At 45.9% G+C, this 21,266-nt stretch overlaps 1 protein-coding gene across 2 annotated transcripts; it reads right to left on the bottom strand.

Annotated features, from left to right (window-relative positions):
• Positions 1 to 17,031: 17,031 nt before the first annotated feature.
• On the bottom strand, positions 17,032 to 20,638 carry LOC144475750 (major facilitator superfamily domain-containing protein 12). Of its 2 annotated transcripts, XM_078191980.1 has the most exons (7): positions 20,002 to 20,638; positions 18,836 to 19,133; positions 18,491 to 18,773; positions 18,104 to 18,218; positions 17,664 to 18,026; positions 17,324 to 17,577; positions 17,032 to 17,238 (listed from the first exon to the last, which is right to left on the bottom strand). In XM_078191980.1, exons 1-7 carry the CDS (start codon positions 20,002 to 20,004, stop codon positions 17,118 to 17,120), a joined length of 1,437 nt encoding a protein of 478 aa, XP_078048106.1. In that variant the 5' UTR covers positions 20,005 to 20,638; the 3' UTR covers positions 17,032 to 17,117. The 2 variants fall into 2 exon arrangements, with proteins under 2 accessions (XP_078048106.1, XP_078048105.1); XM_078191979.1 differs by lacking the exon at positions 20,002 to 20,638 and having other exon boundaries at positions 18,836 to 19,627.
• Between the last annotated feature and the right edge of the window lie 628 nt (positions 20,639 to 21,266).

Below are 21,266 nucleotides of genomic sequence, written 5' to 3'. Positions count from 1 at the left end.
GAATGTTGTGCGCGAGTTCGTTTATTTCGAAACCGAGATATCGAAAGCGAGGGCAAGAGGAGATCAACTACCACTAATTTTCCAGAGAGAATTTTGACATATGTATTTTCATAGCATTTTTTACAGTGATCCGTATTACGTGCAAATTATTTTAATAATACAAGTCTAAAACATTTCTTGAAGAATTTTATCGCACGGAGCTCGTAGATTTAAGTTCGTCTACCCCAAGCCATTCCTGCAGCTCGTATGATCTTTTTGGTATCATTGCCAAAATGTCAGATTATTATTTATCGATACAATAGAATGTGCAATAAAATATATAATAAAATGTATCATAAAGTATGTATAATAAAGTGTACAATATAGTGTACAATGAAATATACAATCATAAGCTACGAACAGCGGTTTAATTGAAAATCGTTTATCACGATGTTTCATCTCGTATGAATGATTTTTATGCACTCCAAGCCGACATGCCTGACACACCTGAAGATTGATGCGTTGCTAAAACTTCGCGCCGCGCCGTACGCGCGCCGGCTTCGAAGCGATTCTAGGAAAACAGTGATCTTTAAGCTGCTGTAATTTGATTTAAAAGAATCGCACGACGACAGGCTCGAATTGTTTTTAAAGCTTAAACCCGCTGCTTCTGCTATTAATTTTCATCCAAGATTATTTTGCACGAAATAAAGGGGCAGAGAACTGAAAACGCAATTCTATCTGAACAACGGCTGCGATTCAAAGTGTCCTTGAAAACGTTAGAAAAATCTTTTCCGCGATCGAGTCCACGACAGATTTAGAGACAACATTTTCCTCCTTGCAACGACTTCCTCAATGCTAAAAACCTATCGCGGTCTAAACGCGACTAAACGAGTCTTGCCTTACGAGAATTACAAGTTGCAATTTATTGAAACTTTTCTACGAGTTTTATGACGGCGTGTGCCTGAAAAAAAAGAAACATATTCGACAAATTTTCAACGGAGACAGCTTTACGGCTTCAATAATTATAAAATCGAAAATATGGAACCGGTTATTTGACAGAACGCGAAACAAGTTAATGCTACGTTATTGCAAAATTCTTAATACACCCACGATTCGAAGTTTCGAAAGTCTACTAAATAAATCGTAGATCAAATTTCGCGAATTCCGATGCTCTCGAACTCGTGTCAGATCCGATACGCGGTGGATATTTTGCCAAGGATTTTTCACGAACGTTTCACCGCCGCGGACGTCACGCGAATTCATTTCCCCGTAAGCGTCAAGAATTTTGCGCAAGCAGAGAGATAAGTGGTGCTGATACGAGCGAATAATTATTCAACGGTACCCCCCCCCCCTGCTCCCCCCTCCCTCTCCCCCTCCTCCTCCCCGTCAGCTTCACATTAACACGTAATTATCCGCGGTACAAAAAATTTTCAACTGACAGCTTACATCCTATTGTCAAGCAGCATGTTAATTAAACTGCCGTAAAAACTAAACTGTATCCTCATGCATTAAACAGCGCTTCCCACCGAGCAAAACAGAGGGAAGCAATCATCGTGCATCGGATTGTTCCGAGTGGATGGTGTGCCAACCGGGAACGGTCCGAGAAGTGTACTCGAATGACGAATATAAGACGAACACTAACGAATAAAATTTTCTAAGACGATATCGAATTAAGATAAAAATATCGTCTCTATTCAAATGAATTATTTTCCTGTATGAATTTCTATACGAATAAGTTCCTATTCGAATAAATTACTTATTCTATAATTCTTATTCGACCAACTCGAATACAACATTTTATACGGATAAGGACTTATTCGTGCAGGAATTCGTACAGAAAGTAATTGATTCGAATAAAAATGTATTTAATAAGAATATATTTCTTTCAAAAATTACTTTTTCGATATGTTCTGACAAAGGATCGTTCGAATAATTCGAATAAAGAGAAAAAATAATTTACGACGAATTATTGGAATAAAATATTCGACCAAAAGGAATTCATACGAATAATTATTTCAGAGAAACGAGTCAAAGTTCCACAACATTTTCGATCTTCCCTGTCACCTAAAACTCGTCGTAGCACACGATACACTGTACAGAAGCTCTCTGTGATCCCCGTCGATCAAAGAGCGGCGTTCCACCGTTAAACAGATTCCCGCGTTTCATCTACAATCCGCCACAACGCTCGCAACTGTTCCGATTGTTTATGCACTGTAGAACCGACGGCAGCGTTTCGGCACTGTTCCGAAAAAACATGTAGGACCCGTGGTCTCCCGGCGATCAAAGAGCAGAGTCGGTCTCCGGCCTTAGGAGTATTTCGCAAGCGTCGGCCGACGCAAGTCGCGGCACGGCGCGTAAAGCCGCGCGCGCGTAATTTATCGCCGAGGTTAGATTCGCGGAACGCGCGTGTCCGCGATAAGAATACAGTTATTCGGTACGATCGCCGCGTCGACGACAGTGCGTCATTCCGCGTGGGACAGGATCGAGGAAACGTCACGAGCGCCGGATCGGGCGCGTAAAGTACGCTTCCCGGGAGCCACTCCGCACTCGGCAACGTCACACGTCACTGTTCCCGCGATGCGACCGACCGACCGACCGACCGTAGAACGAGCGAGAGAGCACCCGAGGAGGATCCGTCGCCGTGTTCGCCCGGCAACAGGTGGGAGAGAGCCAGGAGAACCGATTCCACTTTGCAAATCCGAGACGACAGTCAATAATGCAGAAGTCATTATCGCAGCTTCGTTCTCGAGTTAACGAGCCAGCCGATTCTACGCCCCTCTTCTCCTCCACGTGCCGGGGATCTTCTATTTTCGAGAAACTACAGAGCGGAGCCTAAATCGTTAACGCGATGCTAACGCTGTCGTGCACGGAACGCCACCTGATACGTTCGCCTATTTTCCCAATAGTAATTTGCTTTTCGAATGTGATACGTTATCTCTCGCTAAATGTTTAAACTCTATGTTTCTCCGGAACGGTGGGATATGGTTTCGCCTCGTCGATTTAAAAATACATCAGTATTGCATTATCCAGATAATACTATCTGATATGAAATAGTAGAATAACTCCAAATCACGGTTCGAATTAGAACGGCGCGGTGTGTTTGCTTCGCACGAACTTTCGTTCAGTCTTGTCTCTCAGTTTTGTTTTTCGTTATCTATTACCCTATTAACGAGCTTGCAGATTCTTATGCAATTGCGCGTTTTCGTACCTTCGCGTACGTAGTTTACAATATTTACGAAACCAAATTCTTGCTCGCTGCGCAAAGAAAATAAATCTGTTGCGTTCACGGCAAAAATCGATAGCTGCAACAGACACGGTTAATTTTCTATTTTCCAAAAAATTCCCAGTTTAATATTAACATTTACCTGAACCAGGAAATTCAATTTTTCCGTCTCTATGATTCCAAAAATTTTGATATATAAAAGTCACGACAATTTCGCTTCGAATTTTCTGGTAAAAACTAACCTGCAATTTTCAATACACCCCGAGGAACGTTTTATGTCAAACAAAGCCGAGATCGCGATTTCTACGCGCCCGTATTTAGCATCGAATTTTCCTGAAGAGCTCGTCCGAAAATCGCCATCCCTCCGCGTGGTTTTTGCGGGGGAACCGCGTACGAGGGATTCGAGATCGTCGCGACGCGGCTTAGAAATCGACGGACGAGCTCGGCTTTCGCCGCAATAAAAAGAAAATTTTATTTGCAACGCGTACAAACCCGCGATACGCGCAGTTACGCAACCGAGCCGGAGAGAGAGAGACCGTGTGCGCGACGACGAGTATAATAAAATTACGTTCCGTACGGGTATTTTTAGCGTTCGGACGCGATCGGTTGAGGAATGTGTTCGGGGAACTCGGTTTCTTACGGGGGTTTTCGGTGACGCTCTCGTAGGCGCCTCCCGTTTCTCTTGCTCGCACTCGCGGATGAGCCACCGATAGACCGATTGTATGGTAATGACGCAATTTACCTCGCCGGTTATGCAACAGAAGCGCGTAGATACCGGGGAATCGCGGTCTAGCCGGGAAACGATCGAGCGCTGACATTATTATATTTTATTGATCAGGACACGCTCCTCGATTCTACCCCCGCACGCTCTGCCAAAATTAACCCACTTTCTGGTTGTTGATTATAGTTCACGGTTACGGCAAAAATTCTAATTTCTCTCTCTCTCTCTCTCTCCAATAGTAACTCGTCTTTACGGGAAAACGTGGGTGTAAACCCGATACTTTTTACTGTGGTAGGCGGAACATCCCTTTGGAGGATCCTTCCCGGAATTATTATTATTACCATTACTACAGATGTTTGCTACACGAAGAAGCACAATCGTGCAAGATGCAATGTTCTTGCTTAGATGTTGCGGACAGCTTCAACGGACATTTCACGGAATTATTTTCGTACAACGTTCCTACACAATTTAATCTGTCAGGCAAGAAGAACAATCGTCTCCGGCGCGTAATTAAAATGTAAAAATGCAATATAAAACGGGTAGAGCTACTGTCGGAGGACTTTCTACAGAATTACTCTTAAGGATCGTTCTTACACAATTTATTTTGCTAGGAAAAAGCACAATTATCTCCGGTGCTTGATTAAACTGTAAAAATACAATATAAAATGGGGGGTAACATCTCTCGCGGTGGTGTTTCTACAGAATTAGGTCTTCAGGATCGTTCTTATATAATTTATTCTGTAAAGAGAAGACACAATTACTTCCAGTATTTATTTAAAACGTAAAATTTCAATGTGCTTTGCTTGCCGAGCAAAAATGACGGAACATCTTCCAGAGATCCTTTCCACGGTATTATCCTCGAGCATTATTCTTACTCAACGGTAAAAACAGTGAAATACCGCGCTCTTAAACACCGAATCAACAGAATAAATAACCAACTATTGTTCTACAATTTATTTCGCGAGCGTGCAGCACAATTATTCTTAGTGTATTTAGTACTATTTAGTAACGGCGACTGTCGCGGCATCCCTTACGCCGGTGCGATCGTTTACCGCTGCCTTTCGCACGGCGATCTCCGCAGGGGTTGCAAAGCCGAACGAAACGAAATTCGCGCAGGTTAAAAATTTCATTGCTCGAGCGTTTCACGGGAATTAGTGACGCAGGGGGATGAGCCCGCGCGTGGGTGTGTCTAGGGGATGTTTGGCGCGAGTGGTGCGAGAGGGTGCGTCAAGTATTATCTTTTGTTGCTCTGATTGGTAGGGAGGGTTGTTTGCGAGCGGCTCACGCTGCGTACCTCTCGAATAGAATTCAATGAAATTGCAAACTCAATTAATAGAATAAAATCGAGTGATGCGGCGTGTGCAGAAGAAGCTCGTACAGGGTGTCCTGAAAATGTTCCAAAATCCTTCAAGAGGGTTTCTTTATATTTAACAGTCGTCTATAAGACTTTTATATGCACAAACTGCGCCAACACGTGTAACAGAAAGCAATGTAGAACTATCTTGGATTTGGAGTTAAAATGGCTTCCAGGGTAAACGGTTGAAACGATCCTGCATTCGACTACCACGATCATTGAAAGCCATTCATTCAACTTGATGTCCAATTGATTCCATATCGCAGGCGGTGCCACTGTGTTGATATGTGGTCGGCTTGACGTCAAATCACCATTATTGATAAGAAGTCTATTTGACATCGAGCCACCGTTATTCATACGGAGTCACTTTTACGTCACACGTCACCACCAGCGATATAAAAATTGTGGTCACCGTTTCAAGGTTGAAGCCACTTTTTCCTTGTGCTTTTTCCAAGAATGAAGCCCTCGATAGTTTCAGCGGTCGTAGATATCCTCGCGCAGCGAAGAGTTCGCGTATCACGAATCAATAGCATTAGATTATCGCGACAGGTGCGACCGCGTCCGGCTTGTCGAACAATGAGCTTGGATTCCATATTTATGGACTGGCAACGCTGGCTGACCTCCGGTTAGTAAACACGGCGCGGGCATGAATGGTAGCACGAGCTGCGGTCGGGTGTCGCGTCAAAGACAACAGCCGTAAACTACCCCTTTTATTTTTATCTTTATCGCTGTTTTCTTGCGCACCCTCGACGTTCATTCGCGCGGCTGTTCACCCGACCGACCCACGGTAGCACGCGGGTAACCCGGCGAGCGTCCAAGGCGGTTCCGGACCGTTCCGCGTTCATCATTTCCCGAAAAATCATGCGTCGGCCGCGTGACGCGTGCGAGAACATTGCGCAATCTTTCGCCAAGGAAAAACAAAATAAAAGCTGCACGACCATTTCAATTACATAATTTTTATTGCACAACGCTTGGCGGCAAGTTTAGAGTCTGTTACCGAGCCGAACAACAGCCATTATCGCGTATTATTCAATTAAAATCGCTATTGCGTACAATAATACCAACAAAACGAGCCTCGGCTCGCGGAATATACCTCTCGACACATAGCCGTGCAAACTAGATGATAACCTGCGATTACATGCTAACACGTTCGGGTAATCATTGATAATTGGAGCGACGTATTTCCTACCGCTGCGAAAACGAAATACCGTTCCTTCCTCCGACCGACGCAATCGTCGCCGAGACTATTATTGCCGCAGGCGATAAACTAATTCGCTGTAAAAAGAGCGACGAGGTTCCCGATTTCGGAAAATTTAATACACCGCGTTCATTGAACCGTGGCATATAAAGTTCACGTATTCGTCGGGGATAATTCAGTGAAACGAAATTCTATAGGGTCCAGAAAAATCATGCGATTTGAGACACTGCGAAAGCACTAGCGATCAGAGATCGGATACTAAATCTACGCGCGTTTATATATCGGAATATCCTGCAACCTTTATCGCGATGAATATTTGGATTACGAAAATGTGATATACGATACGCGGAAACCGGATATTTTGACTGGCGCGGTGGTTTTAAGCACAGAATGAACCGGGTGAAATCGACGTGGCAAAAATTGACCGAACACACGCGGCGGGGGGGTTGAAACGACCGAATACGAATTTCCACGGCGTCCGACTGGTTAATCGACCGACAACGGGAATATCCCCGCGGCGGTGCTCGCCCCATTCTCGGGTAAATCTACCCAATCGATTACTATAACTACCCGACCAAGGCGGTGCAGCCAAGGCCAGCCAGATGTAAACATCGTCTATGGCGTGTCGCGCGTACGGCGATCGCCGGCCGTCTGTTGTCTCTCCTTCCCGAGAATCTCGGCACGGGACGGAAGTTCCAAGTCAGTGCAATTCGTCACACGGTTTTTTTTCTCTTTACCGCGGAACTCGATGATTACGGCCGACCGACCGCGAGCAATGCGTAATCATCTGATTATGAATATTGAGTCCGGTCAGTTCGATTTTACAATAGTTACCCGACGCCGGTCATCGCTATATCCACCGCGCTCAAGGACTGCCACGGTTTTTGTTAGAGTGTAGCGCGCGTAGACGGAATTGAGAGGCAGTATTTTGTAATGAGCGATACGGCGTGAATGATTATATTTACATAAACGTACGTGAGAAGGTATTTTACTTTTATATTTTTATTTATTTATTAGTTCGGTGATATTTAAGGAAAACTTAACAAAGAATTTGTAATACTCCTGTATTAGGGATAATAGAAGATAAAAATGTACAGTTCCATTTTTGGTTTCTATATAAAGATTAGTAAAAAGTTAATAGCATCTTTGAGTTTATAATTATTCACTGTACTTTCACAAAAATATTAAGAAAATACCGTATAACAGAAAATATGATTATTTATTTTTCTATATTAGTAAGTATTAATTACGGAATTTAATGCTCGCGCGTCGACTTCGGCGTACGCCGGGATTTTCTTCGTTCGTTTGCAAAATCATCACGACTCTTTCCCGTAAAACAATTCGCACGTGACCACGGGATTCCACGGGATGACTAATTTGTTTATGTGTTCCTCGTCGCGAAGCCGGCCGAGGATCGTGGATTCAGCGAAGTATTAATACTACGCGGGAATGATTATGAATTTAAATCCCTATTCTACCGTCCTGTATCATTACTCCGCAATCAAGTTTGCAGTGGCTTGAATATTGAAGGAAATATAACTGATTTACACAGCGAATAAACGAGGATCAGAGGCATTTCTGTGACTCAGTCTCGGCGACGCGTACAATAACAAGCTACCGCGACGGCAACGCGAAAAGCCGAAGCTAAATAAACGAATTGTTGATCACCAGTGCTCTACTATCGTTCCGGATCGAATTCTACGAGAGCGATCGTAAGCCACGGAGGATTCCGAAACAGCGACAAGCGCAATTTTTAACGTCACGCGAGTCATTGATATTAATGGAATCCGGTAGAATGGGACGCCATCAAAGTTTCTTCGTAGCTATTAATGTTCCGCGTCATTTGTTCCTGTCGTTCGTTGATTAAAATCTCGCTGTAGTCATGCGCGTTCCGCGATTGTATTTCGTATTGTTAAATTATAACATTTATCCCTTACTTCCTATCGCAATTCTTATCAGGTAGAGCTGTCTCCCGCTTCCTAGGATTCATCGAATTCGTTTAAAGCAACGCGACAATTTCGTACATAATATATTTTGCAACGACGATATACAAAACGTAACAAGCGATTGAGAAGTGCCAGTCAAGGGACATTCTTATCTGCCGTGTGATAGAGACGTCGCTCGGACAGAATTGACGAAAAGAAAACAAGATACGGTGTCTACCACGGACAATGGATAGACATAATAAAAAAAATCCTGCGGCAAACATTCGCGTGGCTGAGGTCGACCGGTCCGCGATCGCCGGTTGTAAAGTGTTCTCTTCAAAAAATAAAGACCGTCGAGGAACTGCGCCGCTAACGAGAAACGAAATGGAAAATATCTTCTCGCCGATGAAACGCGAGGTAAAAGTTCCGGGAGCTCATGAAACAGGAGTAAAAGTTCCAAAACTCGTGAAACAGAAGTAAAAGTTTCAAAGTGGCTGAACACAAACAAATATTTCCGCGCTTCGTAAACCTGCCGCAGAAATATGGATCTATCGAAGTACCGTTGAATAATTTAGCTAATGAAATAATTAAAGGCAGCCAAATTGTTCAGCGATTTCGAATTTGACAACGATGAAAATATATTTAAATTAAAAATGTATGTGGAAAATCGACGACGACGTAGAGAAGATGGAAACAATTTTTAATTATATTTTATAATAAATTTGTACCGTGTCTTAATTTCATAATAAAAATGTAAGCAAACGTAACAAAAAGATAGATTTCCTTGTAATATCGATTCACGGACTTCCGCTGTTCCGAGATACACGGCTCGTATTACAGCTTCGAAGCTGCTTGCAACCCGGTGCATCGACGTACGATAACAATCGACAGTTTCCGAAGTAAACGCGAACAGAAGCCAGTCTGGCGCGAACAAGTAGATTAAGGTATAGTCGGGCGAGGCATCTCTGCAAAGGAATCGCAAATTGTACGGGTAGCAAGACCGAAGTCTCGATGCCACGGTAGAGCAGCGGAGCATGTGAACGTATAAAGAACTTTGCCGATTGAGTATCGAGTACAGTGTTCGGGGAAGTTAGCGTCGTGCACGGTCGGTCGAGGCGTTAACTACAGTCCCGTGTCATCGAGTTAGGGCAACCCCAAATTGTCTACGCTGCAGACAATTTTTTGACGAAATTACACAGCATGAAGGAGCTGCAATCAAATATTCATCAAGTACTGATGCTTCGTGTAACAAATGCACAAAATACATAGTATTAATATATGTATATTAATATATAATAATAGTATTTGTAGATGTTTTAAATATTATTTGACGCATGAATTGCTTGGCCAAAGGTACACTCGACAGCAAAATATTGGCCAGAAAATTTCGAATCTTCAAACAGCTGTAACTCCGTTAAAAGCTGCTTTAAAATTATAACTTGATTTTTTAATTCAAGCCGGGAATCTCTAATTGGCGATACCACATTCTAATTTTTGCTGTCACGCAACCCCATGATTCTACTTTCGAATCGTCCTCTCGAAGACTCGGCGATCCGGCGGCAGGATCCAGGTAGATCGTGGAGGATCGAGGACTCGAGGCTGATTTGTGCGGATAATCCGCGATTCCGAGTGTTTCGGCGGCCGGTTTTGTTCGGCGATTAGTGGCCGAGTGGACAGGCCGAACCCCCGCCGGGTTTCGGCCCCGGGAAATTGATGTCACCGTCGCCTTTTCACTCTGAAAGGGTTCATTGTTGGGGGAGGATTTGGGTCGGTTCGACGATCGCGGAAAAGACCGGAAAGCGGAGAGAAGAATGCGACTGAAGGGGTGCGCGCCCACGGAGACCGGAACAATTTGAAAAATTCTGCGCCGATTAATTCACCGGTTCGACGAGGAGATACCGTGCATTGTCGGCAAAACTTCAGTCCACCGTTCCCCCCCAGACTTTCCGCAGAGAAGTCGCGAATCCGAACAATTCCGCAACGAGGTTGCGACATTTTTCAGGGGGGACTAAAGCGTCGTTTGAAAACGATAAGGGTGACAAAAGTGAACTCAGTATGTTCGATATCTCCGGATTGCGGGAACTATTCGTTCAATTGCTTTATCAATTTCATACGAAGTTGGTTCATTCTTCGTTATTTTTTTACTGAATTATAATAGCATAACTTTAACGAATAGCGATTATAATCAATTTTCGTTAGAAATTATGCTCAATTGATTTTAAGACGTATGAACCCTCTGCACTCAATTTTAACTCCAAATACAAAATATTTTTGCTGAATTATTTTCTTAAACGAGTCAGTACATTTTATGAAATTTAATTATTCTGACAACATTTTTATATACGAAATGATAACAGTTCACCCTTCACCTACAATCTAATTTTTTAACAACCAGTTCAAACAGTTAAAAGATCAACATACTCGCTTTATAAGTCACATAAAAAAAAGGCAGATCAAATCTTTCATAAATTAAAATAGATACAACTATAATTGCCAAGAAATCGCTAAAAGTGTCCGCATTGCGAGGGTTAAAAAACAAACGAATAAGTTCGAAGAAGTCTCCCTAATTCGCAGTATTCGAGTATACCAACCGAAAATGAAATGAATACATTTCGAAGGTGTCTCCCGTCGATTGAACAGACTTCGAAATTCCAATGGGACGAGACCGTGCGTCTGGTGAGACAGGGGCTCGTGAATATTTCGTAAGGCTTTCGGAAGCTCCGGAACAGCCGGACAGAGCCGGTCGAGAGCAGTAAACAAGGAGGCGAGAGTGGCGACGAAACGAGGTTGGCCGAGCAGTCGCGAGGTCAGTGACTAAAGAGAGAAATATCGTGGAATGCGATATAGCTGCGCCGCTCTGCCTATTGACGTGTTCCCGAGGTCCTTTTACCGAGAGGAGGCCACCGTGCTGCGTCGCGCCGCGCCGCGACGATCGACGCCAGCGATCCCGTTCAACCCCTAGGGAAACACCCCCTCGATTTCTTTCCGCCGAATTTTCTACCTCGATTAATACCACGGTCGACTCCTTCGAGAATTTCGAACACGGAGGGATGACCCCGATTTAACCCCTCGCGCGAAGAGGGAATAGGAACATTGACAGCGATTTTCCAAAATAGAGGACAATCTCTTGCAAAATTAGTAATCTTTTACAAAAATTCCCTGCGAGGAGAGAGCGGGGACATCGGCAACGATTTTGTAAATTTTTGGAAAATATGAAACAATCCTTTGCAAAATTAAATGTTATTTCTGGCTTCAAAATCGTTGCCAGAGAATTTCTACAAATATTGTCTAAATATAAAACTCTTTCACAAAATGAGAAGCTAATTCTACGTCTAAGAAGAAAATAAAAGCATGTTCATGACAATAAACATATTATTACATCTTTGTAACTTTTTCGATTCTATAATGGTTCTATGTACGTTCCATATAATTACCATATAATGTACAATTTTGCATAATTATCGCGTGACATTGAATACTTTCTGTACACTAAAGGGTCTAGAACCCGTATAAGTAAATAAATAACAAAATATTGCGCAATCGAAGCAGTATTAACTAAGCAAAAAAGTTCACATTGCTTCTATGTTCAATCTTCACCATAGTATACATAGAAGCACTGTATCAATTAATAACGTGGTTCTAAATGTTCAAGCAAAACCTTTATTAACACTACAATGGCATCACCTAGCTACTCAACTCTTGGCAATTATACCTATTGAAAATCGTGCAATTGACAGATAAAACCAACAGATAAAATACCTTCAAATCGAAGTACATACATATATATCTAACAACTACTGAGTTACTCAACTGAGTAACCATTGATAAAACCGCAGACATCGACAAAACGTGAGACGAAAGCTGAACCCTTTTTACAATGAAAATTTGTATAAAAAACGGAACAGTTTCTGTATCTATTTTTCCGAACCGTTTCATTCACGGTATCGTCCCGATACTATTATCACTCTACTCCGTCGCGAGCGATCCCGCATGGGCACGCAAAGAGGGAAATGATCGACGAAACGGCGAGGCTCGGGACGCATATCGATAATTCGTTTGCATACAGAAAAAGGAAACGAGGCTTTGACGTCGCAGAGAAAATGCTTGACAGAAAAGTAAATAGTCCGGATGTTTGCACCGGCCAAAGGAAACTCGAGACCGGCGATATCCACGATCGGTCGAGTGTCGAGCAACGTAGGAGGTAAAGTTTACCTGGCAAACGATCCCGCGCTTCCTTTGCCGGACGAGTTCCATTTGAAATTTAAATCGGCAGCGCAACCATTTCAAACAAACGTTTCGCGTTTTAATTGAGACGAAATAGAAGGGAGCAAAGTGGCCGATGTAATTAACGCGGGGAACGAAGGCATCCTTGGTCGAAGGGCCGCGCGTTATCGACGCGAATCGTTCCTGGATCTTTTATAAAAAAAAAAAAAAAAGGGCCGGAAACGATCACCCCGAAAGCCCGTACACATTTCTATAATGTATTCTGCGAAGCTGTTGAAACAAAAGCACGGCCACCGTCGCGCGCAATTAATTACGGAGCTTCGGCCGTGGAATGATCGAAAATTTCATTAGCGGTGCCACAAATTTCGTTAATCGATTTACGATCGATTTATAAGGCCCGACACGGTCGTACGGGAAGGTGGATGGTCCACGTTGACGAGCCAGAACGAGCGATGCTCGGCAAAGGGAAAATCGCATGATCGATCGCCGAACGAGAGAGATCGCTTTCGTCGATCGTGAATCGCGGGATTCGCGGTGACGGAGGTTGAACGACCGTTCGAACCGTTCGCGTCCTCCCGGCTTCCCGCTGAAGAAATGCAACGTTAATGGTATTAATGATATGGCAGACGAGGAGAAATCCTTCGTATCCTTTTTTTTTCATCTTTTTTGTTCAATGCTCTAACGAGTCGCCGTGAACGGAAACGTAACTGTAATCGGCGGCGGTGGGGGAGCCGGCCGACGTTGGAATAACTTTGCATCGAAGTAACCGCCTTCGACACGGTGAGCACGAGTCGCGTTAACGATGAATGAGATTACAATTATAGTTGGACGGCTCACGGCCGCGTGGCGATAGAAAACGCACGAGGAGCTGCACACGAGGAGCCGCACACGCGGTCGGCAGAGCGCAACGCTCACAGAACGGGAGAAAGAGCAAGACAGAGTGGGCTATATAATGATTGAGAGAGAGAGAGAGAGATAGAGATGGAGGGAGGTTGAGAAGAACGTAAACATTCCGACGCATTCACATAGAATTCGAGAATGGCTCTGGAAGTTACGGCCAGGAACGCGCGTGTAATTCTGAACACATCGGGTGAAACCGGCGATCGATCGCGGCGAGAACGCGAGAGACAATGTGTCGTTCGTTTGAAGCCACTCCAACCTCTCGGCGCCGTATACTTTTTAATTGTATACTTCTCGCCGAGGGGTGCGCAGCGACTTGAAACAAAGTAAGGGAGCACACGGTGAGCACCGGTGATCGTCGATTTTTATTCTACTTTGTCAGAAAGTACCCCAGAAAGTACCGACGCTACGTGTTCCACGATGCTCTGTCGCTGAAACAACCCCCGCTGACAGGGGTGGGAAAACGCGTTTGATCGACTATCACGGAAACTAACGAAGAACAGTCCCACCGGGAAAGATTGTGCGTTACTCTTTGCGTTTACCCTAGACCGAAGTAGTTCTCGCTTTTATGATCCGCGTCTATTGCGAATGATAAACAAGCGACTGCAAGGTCCGGCCGGCGGTGCGGAGTATAAGTACGCTGATAAACAACAACCATAAAACGTTATGCGGAGCGAACTGCTGCTGAACATTTATCACTGATATATTCGCGAAGGTATTCGTTGAATTGTCGTTCGAATGTGGGCCTCGTAAAAATTGCGGGCTGACCCTGAACGGTCACGAGGGACTAGAAACGTGGAAATTCCTGCACGGAAAGCGTGCAATTATCAGCAGACTCGACACAATTGTCACGATTTCATGAAATTAAAATCTCAACGCGGTGCTATTCTTCCGTTGCTCGTGGCTACATTGAAAATGAAAAGAAAACAGAGGACTCTGGTATCGCAAACATACGCTCTGCTCCGAATAATGGTGCTCCTAATTGCAATCGTTGCCAGAACTAACATCGTCAATTGTTTCGAGCTGCGCGCGCTAAAGAGTTTACACGAATACATCGTGACTGGGCTGAGAGTTGTTTGGAAAGCAGCCGCGAAATTCGTGCTCGATTCTGGCGCGCATTTTCTCGCGACGCGGCGCGATAAAGCGAGATAGAGTCGATAGAACACAACAGTGGAGCGAGGAGAGTTCGATCGCTTGATGACCGGGTATCGAGAGCACGGCGTTTCTCGATTTCTCGATTTCGCGGCGGCGACGGCGACGGCGGCGGCAGCGACGGCATGCCAGTGTCGACGCTCCCGCTCCGAAAATACAAATAGTCAAACGGTGCAGCCGACGGCTCTCGATCGGGCCGTGTATACATACGTACACGTACTCGTGCACGTCCACGTATACGCGACGTCGCTGACAACGACAACGACGACGACAACAACGTCGACGACGAAAAAGACGCGCGCTGCTCTCGTCCGTCAGCCTGCTCCGTCCGTCGTGAAAGCTCGAAAAAGAATCGACTTACCGCGAGTAGTCAACGTAGCCTGGCACAATCTCCGGCGAAGGATGCTCCCGTTCTGGACGTCGAGACGCAGATGCGATCGAGAGTCGATCGATAACCGTGGCGGTGAATTCGGTCGTCGGCGTCGAGGCGGTACAACAATAACAACAACAACAAACAACACACTTGTTCCTTGTATACAAACACGCGTGATCGCAGTACTCCGGACACGCACACACGCGCAGCTAGCACATGTACATCAGTCTGTATACATACCGCGCAGACAGATACATATACATATGTACATATATATGTATATATTTAATATACACAGAGTAACACACACGCACGTGGAAGAGAGAGAGATAGAAAGTGGGAGGGTGAGAGAGAGAGAGAATGCCGCGGAGAGGAGAGAAATAGAGACGGACAGGGCCGCGTAAGAGCACACACGAGGTGGTCCACGCACTACGGTGGTAGAGTTCGACACCAGAGCTCGATGAACTTTCTGTCTCTCTGTGTGTGACCGCGCGCTCCCGATGAATATATTCCGCGACACGTCGTCCGGGCCGCGTCGTCACGGTTACAGGGGCCAGTAGTCTCTCTGGCGAACTATCCGTACCTGTGCACGGCACGATTCATTCTGAGCGGCGGTATCGCGCCTCGTTCGTTAAGAAAAATCACGATCACTCCGGGGACGCAGATTCCCCGCACGGGTCGCGCACAACTTGTTTACTAGAACGCGCACCACGCCATGCCCCGTGAATGCGCGTCCGCCTCCGTGCTCCCCTCGTCCCGCCGCGAGCAAAACAAGACTCTGCGCAGTAGCCCCGCGCGCACCTTCCGGGCCATGTTCGCACGAGCCGATGTTGCGCCGTTCAGCGCGGTTTGTCGTTGCCTCGTGCTCCACCAAGGCGCCTTTCCCCCGTCCCCGTCACAGACTCTCGCCCCTCTCTTGCCCCACCGTTGCCTCTCGCCCTGCCGCCGTTTACTCTCCCTCTTTCTCCCACACTCTCTCGCTCTCTCTCCTCTGCTCCCTCTCAATGAGTTTTTCTCCGTGCTCTTCCTTCCCACACCGGCCACCTACTCGGTCGGTACGTCTCTCGCTCTCGACTCTCCTTCTCTCTCCCGCTCTCTGTCTAGCCGTACCTCGTGCTCCCTCTGCCTCCTGCGTTCCGAGAGCGGCTCTCTCGATTCGGCGCGGCTCGGCACGACTCGGCTCGGTTCGTTCCGGCACGGTTCGACTCGGCTCGATCCGCTGCGTTCCGTTTCCCATCCCCTTCTCTCGTCCGAACCCGGCTCGTGTCTCTATCACGTTGCCTTTCCATACGATAGCCGGGCTATATCGTCCGACGAGGCATAACAGCAGGCGCCACAATGCGTACGATTCAACGTTCAACGGATCTCGTCTTACGCCTTCTACGACGCAACCGCGGCCAGCCACGTAACAAGTAAATCGAGCGGGTCATCGTACCCTCGCGCCGCTACACGTCGCCACGTTCCTCGGAAAATTCCGTGGCCCTCATGTCGACCACCATGCCGCGACATCTCTAATCGCGTCAACGGTTATCGATGCGCGGGCGTGCTGCAATACCGACCGACGGCAAGCGACGTAAGCGCGAAAAACCTGTATCACCGGCTGCGGAAATTTTGAATCGAAAACTGCTGGTAGACGCGTTGACCTTTTGCGCTCTTTTAATTTAATTTATGCTGAAACGGAGGAAACCAATCGAAGAAATCATAGAACAGTGGGATCTCGATTAATCGGCTTCGACGTGGTCGATTAATCGAGACCTGAAGAAGAAAACTGTAATGTAATTTATCAAATGACGTCTGAATATTGTGATACGTTACTCGTACTTTCACTGTAACTTAAGTCACTGACACGACCAATTCTCTTTTCGCAGGATGAAATTTCTGATTCTCGATGATACTCGCTGGTAAATGTCGAGAGTACAGAGGCGTAACGTCTCTCAGTAAAGGGTTTGTTTTCCTGAAAAAGTTTTATTATCTTTCTCGTCGGTAAAGCGGTAAACAAATACAAAAAATGAGTTACTTAATGGGTCAACGGTTACAAGGCGATAACGGGAGGTTCCTCGGAATATGCTTATGTTAAACACCGCGACACAGAGAGCAGAGTGATGAGACCGAGAGACATGGAAACGGCGCAGACCAGCGACAAAGAGTCTCTGTTGTAATTCGGGCACAATTCTGGTTGCGTGCACCTCCTTGAAATAATACAAAATTAAATACTTCGTTATAAATGATCGATTAATAGAAATTTCAAACAGAAAAGATCTTATCCGTCCGCACCATTTTTCGATGAAGATGACGACCAAACCAGTGACGACTTTGTCGAGGAAAGTCACAACGCTATAAACAACGGCGCTTCGTTCGGTTCGTGGACCAATTATCTCCGCGGTGACGCTCAACGCTGTGACCATTGTGATCGAGCTCCCAGCTCCGATGAGAATCGCAACGATGTAGATAATCGTCGCGCTACTGCCGCCGAACTGCGTGATCAGCGCGGAGAACAGTCCAATGAGGGTTCCCAAGAAGTAGCACATCTGGAAAAGCAATGCCCAGGATCTCCGTAAGACAATGGAAAGACGCTCGCCTCTCATCTTTTAGAAACGTTGAAAGAGATACGGACCTTTGTGCCGCAGGATTTGTTCAGGTATTTCAGCGTCAGCGCCGCAACAAAGGAGGACACGTACGAGACCAATGGAACGGTGGCCAAAGCCTCTTTACCGTCGATGTCCGCTTCTTCTATATACAACGGCAGGTACACGGTGGCCAAAGTAACGAAGAGCCTGCTGGCCACGTACAGCATCGCCACTCTCAACAAAATAGTCGTATTCAACCACGTGCTCCTGTGCGGAGAATTCTCGATCAACCGCTGGGATTCCTCTACCCCTTTATGCCGTTGAGGATTCTCTAAAAGGTGCCCTTTCAGGTACACGTGGAAGAGCACGCTGGTGATCAGTCCGATGAAAGTCAGCGTCAATACGATGTTCTGGAATGACGAGCATCGTCAAGCAGGTCAAGGAACGTCTAAATGGACAAACTACTTCGAAAATACTCTTCACGTACCCTAAACCTGTAACTGTCCTCTTGAGTGAGACGGACCATGACTTCCTCGTTCGTAGGCAGTACTATCCACGTGACCACGAACGCTACCACAGCCGCCCCCACTTGAGCCGAGTATCTGGATCACCGTAAATTTCGATCAAACGATTTTAACAACGATAGATAATGATTAACAGAGCTCGATACAGGTTTAACGAATTCTTTCTATCATTATATTGTTCAATCATATGATCAGTACAACACTCCTTAGAAATATAAATAAAAAGTACGATAAGATAATAGTAACAATAATAGTAAAAATAATAATAGTGATTATAATAAGGACAATATTTTCGTTCAAATGTTTTTATACGGTACGGCGAGAGTTAAAGGGTTGACGAAGAGTTTTACCTGATAGCAGTCAAGTCCGCACGTGCCAGCTGCGAGTTGGTCAGCGCGGGGATCATGGACAGGTGGGAAATTTGAACGGCCGCCCATCCAGTTTGGAAGAGGGTGATGCTGCCCACGTAAACGATTATGACAGCGCCGTTGGTCGGATCGACGAACCCGCCGAATATTATGGGAAACGTCAGTATGACCAGAACGGAGCCGATGACGTGCCAGATCTTCTTCTTCCAGTACCGATCGACCAGAATACCAAAAAACGGCGTCATCAAGGCGTCCACGATTTGACCTTGAATAGACCAGGAGAAACGCATAGAGATTTCGAATTTATTCCCCTGGAATTCGATTTACCTAATAGCAAAAGAGCACCGGCCGCGATTGGCTCTAACAGTGCAACCCTTTGGAAATAGATGAGAGTGTAGGAGAACCACATGGCAGCCGTGAGGTCATTGTAGATGTGTCCCAAAGCGTAAGCGAGTTTGGTTGACGTCCGGACCTTCCTCTCCAAAAGTGGCGACGTCTCCGCGTCGTTCTCCATTTTGAAAATCTCGATTGGCGGCCGTGTCCCGTCGTTTATGGATGTTTGAAGCAGTCTCTGCTTCAGGTAAAGTCTCTGCGGTAACGCGATGGTTTCTTCATCTTCGGGGTTCTGCGAATTACGTAGCCGGTGTGATGTCATTCCCGTAACGTTTCACTAGCTAAACCGATTGCTAACGAAGCGACGATGTATCGACACTGAGGCATTAATAGTTGATGGTTAATCCGATAATAGTCTGTTAATTGATACAATGGTGTTTCCGTGGTATTGCGATTGGTTCCAAGAAAATGCACAGTTGTGTAAATATAAAGTATGGAAGTAGCGGAAGAAGAACTTCCCAGACGTATCGAATTCTTTAGGATACCAGGCAGCGAGAATTAAGAGCCGTCGCAAACCGCGGAATCTTCCCACGCGCCTCGCCGTTAGTTACTGTCATTACACTCGAGACAGCATTGTTTAAAATCGCGCGATTAATGTACGAAACAGACACGTACAATAGTTACGGGTAACACCTGCAGATACGTCGCCGAGACGTGTGCGCCCGAGATACGTGTAAACACATTACGTGACTTTTCGAGTGTAATTATGTGTATCGCGTCTCGTATCCGGTTTGCGAAACTCAAGGAAGGCTTTTCGAGTCTCTAGGTACGAGGGGATTCTTACGCGCGCGTCATACTCGACGCACATCGCACAGATAACGAATGACAACCGGTAAAAAAAATGATGCGACACTTACACAACTTCGATACTCCGCCGTTCGTAACGATTCCATACGAAGTTACTCTCGTCCCGAGTTTGGGCGCAATGAAATATTTGTCGACAACTATGTTACATAAAAACGCGACAGATTCTGGCACGATCAGCAAAATTCAACGATCGTAACGCGAGCAAAAAGTCTCATTTTTACGCGTGCGTCGAACGAGCAGCGTCAGACGTGGCCATCGACGAATTTCGCAGTGTGTCGGTTTCGTTCACTCACCATCCATTGTGCATCCGATCGGTCATGGGGAACGGCTCGCGCAGGTAGCTAGGATTACGAAGGGACGATGCTCGCCGATCCGGGCCTGTCTTTCAAGAAAATCGTCGCGCGCAGCTTTCCTTTCACCCGCCGGCAGATTTCCGCATATAAGGCTTTCCGGCGTTGCGGCCGGTCAACCGCGTGACAGACCGGAAAGCTGATTAGCCTTGATGCAACTGGCGATCGATCGGTCGCCGGCTAAAACGCGACTCATCGGAAACCGTTGCCCCCGGTGTCAGAGTATGGAATTTGACACCTTCCCGTAAACGGAGTATTTGTTTCTGTTAATTGCCGCCACTTCCGGCTACCGTTGTCGGTAGCTATCGATCGGTTCCCGCGCGGATCACCGTCGATCGCCGCGGATCACGCGTGGAAAAATCACGAGGCTGCGTTCTTCCCAAGAACCACGAGCTGGCTGGAGATCGGCTCGATCTCCGCGAGATGCTGCCGGCGGAAGTCACGAGCCAGACTTATGCGACGTGCCTCTGCGAGAATCAAACGCTACGATCTTACTGTGGGGATCGCGTGTGTTCAAGGTGCATCCCGTTTGCAAGCGTGCCGAGCTCCGGTCGCCGGCCGAGCGCCTGGGTGACTGAGCCGACTGAACTTTCAAACCACCGACGTTTCCCGCTTCGCCGGCCGGCCACCGCCGACGGATGGTGAGATGATTAGAATGGGAAAGAGATAACCGCAATCTTATCTAGTCCGTCGCCGCTCGTGGAAAATCTCCCGTTTGAAGAAACTGTAATCGGACCGATCAAATCTCCTCTCTTCGCCGATGCTTGTCTATTGACCCCACTATCGCGGCGGAAACAAACAGCGGAATGCGATTACGGCAGATCACGAACCAAAACTATTATGGATCGGTGATTTTCGGTGCTCCGAACTGCTGTTGTGAGTGACCTGGCTAGATCGTCTGTTCGTCGTTAATTTAGCAGCTCGATCAAACTTTCACTCTTTCAGTGCACTGGGTCGATCACGCTTTCCTGAAACTCAGTGTTACGTTTCGATGAAAACCCGAATTTTTTATCTGTTTTCCTGTTAAAAAAGTTATAGTTAAATTAAAGGAAAAAGAAACTATCCTAGAATTTGGAACACTTTACTTTTTTTAATGACTCTAAGTGAATTAATCCTCTGCGAACAAAATTATTTTTAGAGTACTAATATTTTTTTTTTTTAAATCTGAATAACACGAAATCGTGTTACTATGTCGTTATTTGTTCTCA

This window comes from Augochlora pura, chromosome 10 (genome assembly GCF_028453695.1).
Source record: "Augochlora pura isolate Apur16 chromosome 10, APUR_v2.2.1, whole genome shotgun sequence".
NCBI classification, from domain to species: Eukaryota; Metazoa; Arthropoda; class Insecta; order Hymenoptera; family Halictidae; genus Augochlora; species Augochlora pura.
This window is presented reverse-complemented; position numbering and strand designations above follow the sequence as displayed.

Bases quoted from the DNA above. Each gene is read 5' to 3' on its own strand.
- LOC144475750 (XM_078191979.1), bottom strand. From the start codon at position 19,163: ATGACATCACACCGGCTACGTAATTCGCAGAACCCCGAAGATGAAGAA. The intron at 18,774-18,835 runs GTAAATCGAATT...GGTCTATTCAAG, and splicing joins CGGTGCTCTTTTGCTATTAG to GTCAAATCGTGGACGCCTTG. The intron at 17,578-17,663 runs GTCCGTATCTCT...TTGCTTTTCCAG, and splicing joins ACAAATCCTGCGGCACAAAG to ATGTGCTACTTCTTGGGAAC.